Source organism: Poeciliopsis prolifica, unplaced genomic scaffold (assembly GCF_027474105.1).
Source record: "Poeciliopsis prolifica strain line A6 unplaced genomic scaffold, Auburn_PproV2 SCAFFOLD016, whole genome shotgun sequence".
In the NCBI taxonomy this organism is placed as follows: Eukaryota; Metazoa; Chordata; class Actinopteri; order Cyprinodontiformes; family Poeciliidae; genus Poeciliopsis; species Poeciliopsis prolifica.
Window position 1 is genome coordinate 2,985,235 of NW_026562391.1, and position 9,893 is coordinate 2,995,127.

The 9,893-nt window shown below is 43.3% G+C and overlaps 1 protein-coding gene across 1 annotated transcript; it reads right to left on the bottom strand.

Annotated features, from left to right (window-relative positions):
• Window positions 1-4,640: 4,640 nt before the first annotated feature.
• adra2a (adrenoceptor alpha 2A) lies at window positions 4,641-8,343 on the bottom strand. Its single transcript, XM_055041114.1, has 3 exons — window positions 8,072-8,343; window positions 6,485-7,914; window positions 4,641-6,365 (listed from the first exon to the last, which is right to left on the bottom strand). The coding sequence occupies exons 2-3, from the start codon at window positions 7,730-7,732 to the stop codon at window positions 6,330-6,332; spliced, it is 1,284 nt and encodes a 427-aa protein (XP_054897089.1). The 5' UTR covers window positions 7,733-7,914; window positions 8,072-8,343; the 3' UTR covers window positions 4,641-6,329.
• Window positions 8,344-9,893: the final 1,550 nt, after the last annotated feature.

Sequence of the window (9,893 nt, forward strand, 5' to 3'; positions counted from 1 at the left end):
GTGGTCTCCGAGACGACAAGATTTCTCTCAATCATAATGAGTTCTTGGAAAATAAATTTGTCCAGGCGAATTATTTTCCTGGGAAATATCCCCAGCCCAGAGTCGCGCCGCAAAGACCCAGAGGGAAAACGGCTCAAAAGGCCTCCATTAATTAGAGTGGGACTCGGTTTCGAGACGCCGACGCCGAAAGGCGCAAGGAGGAGCCGACAGCCAGAGTCCAATTCTGCAAAATGTTCTCGGAAGTTTAATTTCATTGCGGGCCTCCTGTGAAGCAGCATATAGTCCGTAATAAAACAAATGCAGGAGCAAACAACTGTGACTCATCAGTGGGTATAATCATGCATATTCCTGCCACCTCCAACAGGCGCATGTCATTCTGAAAAAAGATAAACAAAGCGCATACAAGGGAGCGCTACGTGGGAGCATCAGTGGGTGTCTTGATTGTGATCATGACCTGCTCACCTCTGCCAACCACAGCACATGTACAAAGTACAGACACACCCACCCTCCCACAGTCACTTACAGGCACTCATCTCCAAGTCAGGACAACGTCATCCCCGCATGCCTCCTCCAACCGGAAATGTTTGTTTGTCCTGCATCATTTTTTGAGCCTGCTGACATTTTGTCCTCGTCACGTTGAGTGGTAGCTACACTTAGCCACCGTCCAAGGCACGGAGGCTTGGAGACGGATGTGCACTCTAACCTGATGATCCATGCCCTGATTCCCAGAGGCTACATGTTTGTGTGTGTGTGTGTGTGAGGGGGGGGAGATAGAGAGAGAAAGAAGGAGGGGGGTTCTGCAGGCTTTTAACAGCTGGCTTCTTCCAATAGGCTGTCAGCAACCACATCCGCCTAATATTATCACTGCAGGATGTTGATGTGCACGAGTCAGATGGGGGGGGGGAAATGGGGGCCAGAAAAGTCAATTTGAAAAACTGAACGGGTCAGGTCAAATCTGCAGTTTAAGAGTCTTTCTTCAGGCCTTAAAGTGACTGTAGCATCTGTAAAACAAACTGTAAGTAATGGGAAGAGCATCCAGTGTGGCATTTTTAGTTTAGTTTTTAACAACCTTACTAATTTTAAGCTCAAATTCTTTTTTTTTTTACCACAACAAACTTAATTGGAGGAGGAATAAGAATAATCTTGGATAAGGTCAGTTAAATTCCCAGTTCCACCAGGTGTTTGATCATCGCTGCTGCTGCTAGTCTGTAGGAGAGGAGAGGAGAAGATGGGGAGAGGAGTCCTCTGTGAGGCATGACTTCGGCTGGAGAGGCAGAGCTTTGGGTGAATGGGTGGTGCATTGGACGATGAAAAGTTTAGGCAGCCCTGCATGGTTACCATGAAAGATTTGAGGGTTTCACAAAATAATCGAAGCAACAGGTATGTTTTTCACATTATAACATGATTTAACGCTCAAAAAGGTCAATTTTCCAAAAAATCCAGTCCTTTTCTTAGTCTTTCCTTTGTTTCACCGGTCACTTTATCGCCTCATCATCAGGACGTGGTGAAGACGACCTCCAGAGGCAGACATACAGTCTCCAGGACGAAACAATGATTTACATTACTTTGAATGTTGCATGACTGTTGCTGAGAAACTGGCCAGAGTATTTAAGAAGTTCCTGATATATTTATGTGTTGCATTTCAAAAATGGGAATGGCAGCCCACTGAATTTACTAACTGCTGTGAAAGTGTTGCTTTTTTTTCCACCGTGTATGCTTTGTTTGACTTTCTAATTTCTAGAAAGTCCAAAGAGGAAGCCCAGTTTCACTGCACATGAAGAATTCATAAAGGCAGTAGCGCACATTCCCAGTTTAAAGACAAACTTATAAATATGCTCTTTAAAGAGGAGTCGTCATCAGAACAACACTGTCATGATGAAACGAAAAGAGATCTTTGCTCCATTTGCAACATTAGCATAGCGTTAAACTAGATTAATCATGCATTGGAGTTAAGTTGCAGAGAGCCGAGAAAGGGGGGAGTGGGCTCAATGAGAAATCAGAATAGTCTGAGCATTTAAATGAAATATGCAAAATCTTGACATAAGTCTTCTCATGCATGTGAATAACAGATTATGTATTAGCCTAGGAAGTTCTAAGAGTTCGGAGCTTTTGGGCTGTAACACTGAGTAAAGTTCATCCACACAGAGGCTGCTTGCAAAACCCGTTCAACACCAGTCATGAATTTCTGAACGTCCAACTTCTGCCTCAAGCTGTTGCACACATTTATTTCTGGTGCACACAAACGTATCTTTATCTCACAAATGTCTGCTTTTTTACACAGGCTATGATCTGCATATGATCGGATGTATTCCTTGTTTTAGCCAATCATAGAAAACTAGCAAGATAAGCAGGTGAGCTAAGCTAGCGAGTAAGTGAGCTAAACTTGCGCTAGGTCTTCTGCATGCTAGTAGCATCAGGGTAGTCACTGGTGTCTTTCCATATAGTTGAATTTCTTGTTAATAATATGTAACATGTTTGACATGATTTATCTCACTCGCTTGCTAGCCTGTGTTGATAGTTGAACAATAAAACCAAATACCAAATAAATTAAGCAACTTTTCATAACATGGGGAAAAGTAGCTAAATATCTTCATTTAGATAGGTATTTCTCTTTCTCCTCCGCCGTCAGCACCAAAAGCCGTCCGTCCATCCATCCGTCCGTCCGTCCGTCCGTCCATTTTCTAACACTCTTGTCCCTATTGGTTTTTGGAGGGGTGTTGGTTTTAATCTCCAGCTTACGTTCCTTGATTTACTCATAAATCATGACCTCATATGGGATGCCCTCTTATGATTGGCTGAAACAAGAACGCTATCTGAATAGTTGCAGATCATTCCCTTGGTGTAAAAAAGCACATTTGTGAGTTGAGCCAAATCTGGGGGGTTCTCAAAATTCACACAGGAAGGCAACCAAGTTCACAACAAGCAGGTTGTAAATCAAGATAAGTGTGTTTCTGCATCAGAAATACATGTGTGAATTTTGTTCTGTTCAAACTCCTGTCCTGTGAGCTTGTGAATACTGAGACTGCTTTAGCTCCACGTTAACTCCGTGCCTCTCCCAGACGAAGCTGCTGGCTGAGCTTTTGTCGTGCCTAATTGTATGAACTGTTTTTCATCCCGTAAGCGTTGCAAACTGCTTCAACGCTTGTCTGCTCAGCTGTGTTGGTCTCTCTCTGAACTGCACTGAAAACATACAGCCGGAGCTAAATCCATGCAGATACATGAAGGGCCCGGCCGAAGTACAAACCTAAATCCAGTTGAGATTTTAAGAAATGAGGGTTAGTACGTTTCTCCAGGCAGTCTCGCTAAGCTTGAGCCATTTTTCAAAGGAAAATTAGCAAAATCCTTTTTATATGTGCAAGACGCAGCCTAAAAGACACGCAGCTGAATTTTCTTCAAAAATTGGTGCTACAAAAGGGCTGAATACAGAAGCATTCTTCAATTTTCAGGGATTCTTATATATATATATATATATATATATATATATATATATATATATATATATATATATATATATATATATATATATATATATATGTGTGTTCTGCTTTGCACTAGGAAGCATGGGGGTTGTGATGAAACATTATGATAAGACACTGTTCACCCATATGTTCGTTAGTTAGTCGTCTTCAGTCTTGTTTGACGTCTGTTCCAGAGTGGAGTAGAGCAATAATAAAATGTGCTGAAGTCAATATTTCTATACAGTAGATCTTGGTGCCTTATTGGCACTTTTATTGTCACAATTAGCAGCCCCTACATTAGATTTCGTCCCCCTCTCGCCCTTCGGCTCGTTCATAAAAACTAACATCCCAAATTCTCCCTGCGAAATTCCCACATCCATCAAACCGACCTTTCTCTGCGAGCACGACTGCAAACGTGTCCGCGCAGAGGGAGCTCGGCCCCTCTGTTTACATGTGCAGCGAGTCCTCCGGCACGTTCTCACACACCAGCCCTCCCACACACACCCCCGCCCTGTACTTTCTCATTACACAAACGTGCAGGGAAACACCGCCTGCGTCTCGATGTCTGTGCACGTCGGGTTCGTCGGAACGAGGCGCCGGCCGGCGATCTCTCAGCGGGACCCTTGCGTTTCGTGAGGTTTTCTCGCTCGACCGTCAAAAAGGGATCCATCTGCGTAATACTCCTCTGCAGGGGAGACGCAATATCTGTTCTTTGAATTCAATAAGTAGAGAACGGCTGCTGGACTTTTTGACAGAGGAAGCATAGAGACAGTCCAGCTGAGCAGGCTTGCATATGACTGGGTCGTGATGAAGAACACAAAGTGGCAAATGCACCGTAACTTCTTTGAGTCGCACTATGAAAGCCCTTAAAATGCCATCTGTCTAACTATAAAAGAATTGTTTTGAAAAGTCGTGTAGTCCTGAGAAGTCTGAGATAAGAGGCCTTCATCTGATCATAAACAGGATTAATCCGAAAAGCACGGCAACATTTGCACATGTCCTTTTCAGGCTCATTAAGTGCCGATCGCCTTGTTAGACTATCACAAAGGTCAGATTAAACAGACCGGCAAGTCTGCAGTTCTCCTTTTGAGCCAGCAGCTCCCTGCAGGTCAGTGAAGTATACGTCAGGGTTTATCAGCTTCTGCCAGGAGTGTGGCAGAAAAATTCAGCATGCACTCAAAATCAGCATAAAAAAATTTATTAATAAAGCAAGGGGTACATCTGTAAACCTGTTGTGTTTCCAGTGTTAACACCGGCCCTAAGATTTATTTAAATGTATTCTTCCAAAAATAACACCAGGAAACCCTTTCTTAGCCAAAATGGAAATAATTCATGAAAACAGCTTTGTTTTGTGCGTGGTGCCTTGTTTCGGAGCAAAGTCCGTCCATTTTCAGCAGGGCAGACGTCCGGGCTGTTGCAGAAACTGGATGTTGGTCGGCTTTTTACATTCTAATCGCGGTTTGGAATATAAAAAACTGTGGAAAGTTTTTCCATGCTGTTGGAAAACCCGTCACTGTCCAAGTTTCATCCATGTTGTTGTTGATTTGAGGTCAAGTTGAAGAAAGGCTTTTTAAATTTTTTTTTTACTCCAATTGATGTAAAGGTTGCACAAAAGCAAGAAACACACACAAGAATGTGTGTTTCTTGCATTGTCTGGTTCAGCATTTGATCCTCATTTTAGCAGAATTGATAGAGTCCATGTGAACCTATGGCTGGGTTTCTGAAACGAACCCATTTTCTAAAGAACAGTCCAGACATTTTCACCTGGGTTACTGTTGGGGCATTTTCAGAAACGTAATGTCAGCTTGACTGATGGATTGTTTTATATTTAGATGAGCCAAAGGCTGATATAGTTGACTTTGACAACATGAAGTGTGTTTGGACCAAAGTGAGGGCTCCAGTTCCTAACAACACTGCACCCACTGCTAAGCACGGTAGTGGCTGCATTAGTGGAAAAAGGAATAACGAGGTTCAAGTTTTCTCAATTGTCATTATTCAACAAAACATTGAGCGCAAGCTCACATCAAATCCTGTTCTAGAATGGATGCGAGTGAAATGAGGCTTCTGGAAATGACCAGAAGCCTCTTCGCTTTTAGACCATGTTCAGAAACAAGGCAGGAAACTGACCAGTTTAAATGAGCTCCAATATTTCTGCCTAAAGTGCTGCCAGAATCACGTCAGAACAAACATAAGGCTGGCGAATGAGAAACAATTAATCAAACATTAATGGTGACAAAATCTCGACTATTCCACCTTGTGCACTGAGCTAAAATCACTGGTTTTTTTGTTGTATAATCAGTCTAAACTGAAAAAAAAATCTGTTAAAATAAATCATCAAAAGCCCAAAATGATATGAAATTCATTCTGAAAAGTGTCCTTAACCCTTGTTGACCACTTTCACAAACCAAAGTCTAGCTTTTCATTTTCTGTCCTTTTACCCCTTTCCCATAACCTCCGGAGTTTTTTTCTTCTTTTTTTAAAATTGTTTGAACGTGCGCTGGCAAGATTCAAAATGATATGAAATCATCACTCCAATCTTTCCTCCAGGTTTTTTTTAAAACCATTTCTGACAAAATGGGCTTTAATTATTCTTTAGAAGCTGCACTTTAGCACAAGTCCACCAGCATCATTTCTGTTGCAATCAATATCACCATATCATACAAAATAGTACAATACTGTTTCCATAAAAACAAATATAGACAAATACTCAGACAAATCATTTAGTTATGACATACAAATCCGACACATACCAATAACTTCACTGTTTGTCTCTTTTAGAAAAAAAATAGCAGATACAATAAAAATATGATCTTACTGTGGTTTCCTCTGTGATCTCCAACGTCGTGTTAAAGCTGTGACAGGTGGATGCATTCAAAGGGAAGGAAGAGTCTGCAGATAAACACCTTCCTGAGCGATCACAAATTGCAGGTTCATGCACAATGGGCATATTGTTTTACAATGAATGCACAATATATATATATATATATATATATAAAATATACAAGGATGCAAAACTGGAATCATACGTATCTCCTGGTGTCCCTCTTGCACAGTATCTTTTTGAACGACCTCCTGAAGTCGTTGTTGAAAACGGTATATATCAAAGGGTTCAGGGCACTGTTGCAGTAGCCGAACCAGAAGAAGAACTTGAACAAGGTGGTAGGCACGTTGCAGGATATGCAAAGAGTTTTCAGCATGTAAGTAAAGAAAAAGGGAAACCAGCAAATGACAAAGACACCAATGACCACCGCCAAGACGAAGGTGAAACGTTTCTCACGATTTTGACGACCTTTCCAGCGACTGCCTTTGGTGTTCGCCTCTTGCTTTTGGACGTTGGAATCCCCTGGTTTGATTTGACTTAGTCTGGGTTTCCCCTTGTTTGCTTTCTTTCTAATGGAGCATGGATTGTTCACCTTATGGTCAGAGGACGATGAGTCCTCAAGGTCCACTCCATTGAGCTCACCTTTTGCCTCCTCTGCCTTCCTATGTCCTTCTACTCCCTGGAGCTCAATGGCCTGTTCGCCGTTCAGTTTCTCGTGACAGAGGCGGTCCTTGTCATCGCCTGCACCATTCTCCTTCCCATTCGCAGCAGGAGTATTAGGTGACTTCAAAATGGCATTTGGCTTACGGTCTCCGGGTGGCGCCCGTGTCCTTTTTTTGGCGATTTGGTAGATCCGTACGTAGACCAGTACCATGATGACGCACGGTAGGAAGAAGGATCCGATGCAGGAGGAGATGACGTACCATTTTTGGTCATTGATCTTGCACTCGGGGTATGCCTCGTTGTTGTTTTTCTCCATTGTGATAAGTGGCGGGAACGAGATGACTGCAGCAATCACCCAAACAATAAAGATGATGCACTTGATGCGCCGAGGCGTCCTCTTCAGGTTGTACTCGATGGCCTGTGTGATGGACCAGTAGCGGTCTAAGCTGATCGCGCACAGATGGGTGATGGACGCGGTGCAGAAGAGTACGTCGAGCGCGAGGTAAATCTCACACCACACGTCGCCGAAGTACCAATATCCCATGAGTTCGTTGGCCAGGGAGAACGGCATCACGAGGGTGGCCACCAGAATGTCCGCCGAGGCCAGGGACACCAGGAACAGGTTCTGCGGGGCTCGCAAGGCCCGGCTTGTAAACACAGCAATGACCACCAGGACGTTACCGAACACTATGAGCAGGATCATGAAGCCCACGAGCAGCGGCAGGGCTACCCGGAGGCTGTAGGGGGCCAAGCTGGGTAAGCTCTGGTTGGTGCTGTTGTTGTCCGCCATGATGGCAGACTGGCCCACTTCCTCTCAGAGTTCACCCGAGGTTACAAATATCATCCGCCAGGAAGGAAAGAACTAGTGATTCCCAGGAGACCTGAGAGGAGAAGAGACTGAATCGCTCCTCTGAGACGTTCCTGGATTTGTCCTCCTCATTGTGAGGGATACTTTAAAAGATGACACTTTATCTGAAAATAAAACAAGAAGGGGGGGAAAAAAGTGCATATCATTTATCACATTCTGAGAATTATGTCACCAGACCTCCTAATGCAATTAACTCAGATCTACAGCCTGGGACCGCTGTGTGGATAAAATGGAGGTAAATGTAATGATATACAGTCCTACCTAAAACAAGGAGCGATGACAGCGGCTCTCCAGAGGCGGGCCACAGAAACAGCGCGAACCGGGGGGGGGAACTTCTTCGGGCGAATCAAGAGGAGGCAAAGAAGATCCGTGCGCCGGACGGAGCGGAGCGGAGCGTTCCCCCTGCGCCTCTGGTCCCTCCGCGCTCTGCGCTCTCTGCGCTCTCAGCGCTGCATCTCGCTCCGCTCGGCAGCGGACTTAATAGAGCGCTAATCACGTTATCCCGGGCGCTGCCGTGTTGCCGTCTGCGTGTGGGGTTTCTCTCCCCACACTGCTCTCCAGAGCGCCACTCCCCTCTCCTTATAGCCCGAGCGCCGCAAAAAAGAAAAAAAAAAAAAAAGCGCCCCGCTCGCCGGGTCAGCCGCCGCGCGTACGTCCGTGGGAGTGTCAACGCTGGCACGCTGCCCCACCGTGTTTGTCTGACAACAGCAGCATCAGCTGGAGAGGCGTTTTAAATGACTGGAGAGGAGCTGGAGGAGGAGAGGAGGGACAAGGGACATATGTCCTCGAGTTGGTGTTAAACAAACAAACAAACAAAACCATATAAATACATGAGATGTGGAGACTGACTGCAGACCTACAGGCAGAAAGAAGCAAAGGCCCACATTCACATGTGCTGAAAAAAGTAATAAGACAGTGGAAATGAATCTTTTATGGTGACTTTATTTATCAAGACTTCTTGAAATGTGTCACTTGTGCTAAATGAATGAATCGAATACACGAGAAGCTTTTTGTGCACTCAAATATTAAGGACAACAAATAACTTTATGTCATTTGCCTGCCAAGGATGCCTCAAAAAGAGCCGAACCTTAAGGAAATAAATAATGAAAGTCAGGGACAGATTTACAAGGATGTGGCCTCCTGGGCTGGAGCCAGGTTTGGTGCCGAGCCACAACAGAATTATTATTATTATTTTTACAAATGCAGCTTATTTATTTTAAGACATAGACTTAAACTATGTCTGCTGATATGGGTATCAATTCATAACAATCAGTCGGTATGAATTGCTGTGTGGCAGATTTTAATCCAACCTGGACCCGGTAGCTCCTGGTTGTTCCCAAACAATCTACCACACCTCCATAATTCTCAAATATTTGAATGTTGTTTATATTCATAAAAAAATGACAAAATGTTAATGCAACTCGCCTGATATTTGAGGTGAGTTGCATTAACTCACCTCAATACATAAATGTATTTTGTATGTGCATAAATGGTACTTGTGTAAAGTGCCTTTTTTTTTTTTTTTGCAAAACATGTATTGGTAAAAAAAAAAATTAAATTCAATAAATTTAAAAAAATTAAAATCTATGGAGCCCCCCCAAAATATCATGGCACTGGGCTACCACCACTTTCTAAAGTCTGTGCCAGATAAAAATAGTATACGTGACCAATAATGATTCAGAAAGAATATTGGTTTCGTTGGTCAAGAAGCCCAGGAATAGTCTGCAATAGAATGATAATGGGATTAAAATTAATAAAACAAAAATAAATAATCTAGATTTATCAGCATAGCAAAACTCCTCAGTAAGTCTGTTATTTAAAGCAGGCATTTTTTGTAGCGCAGCTGCATCTACACTGTTACTAAGCAGCAGCCAGATCCACACCAGATGAATATCGACACAAAGCGTTTTAGATCTTACCCCAAAACTTCAGCCATCAATTCTGACCTTCAACAACAACAACAACAAACCTATGAAGGTCCCTTTGGACTGATTTGGGGAGTCATGGACGTTTATTGTGTTCAAGGTCTGCTGTTATAAAGCAAGAATAGAAAGACTTTATTGTTGGTATGCATACCCCCTGT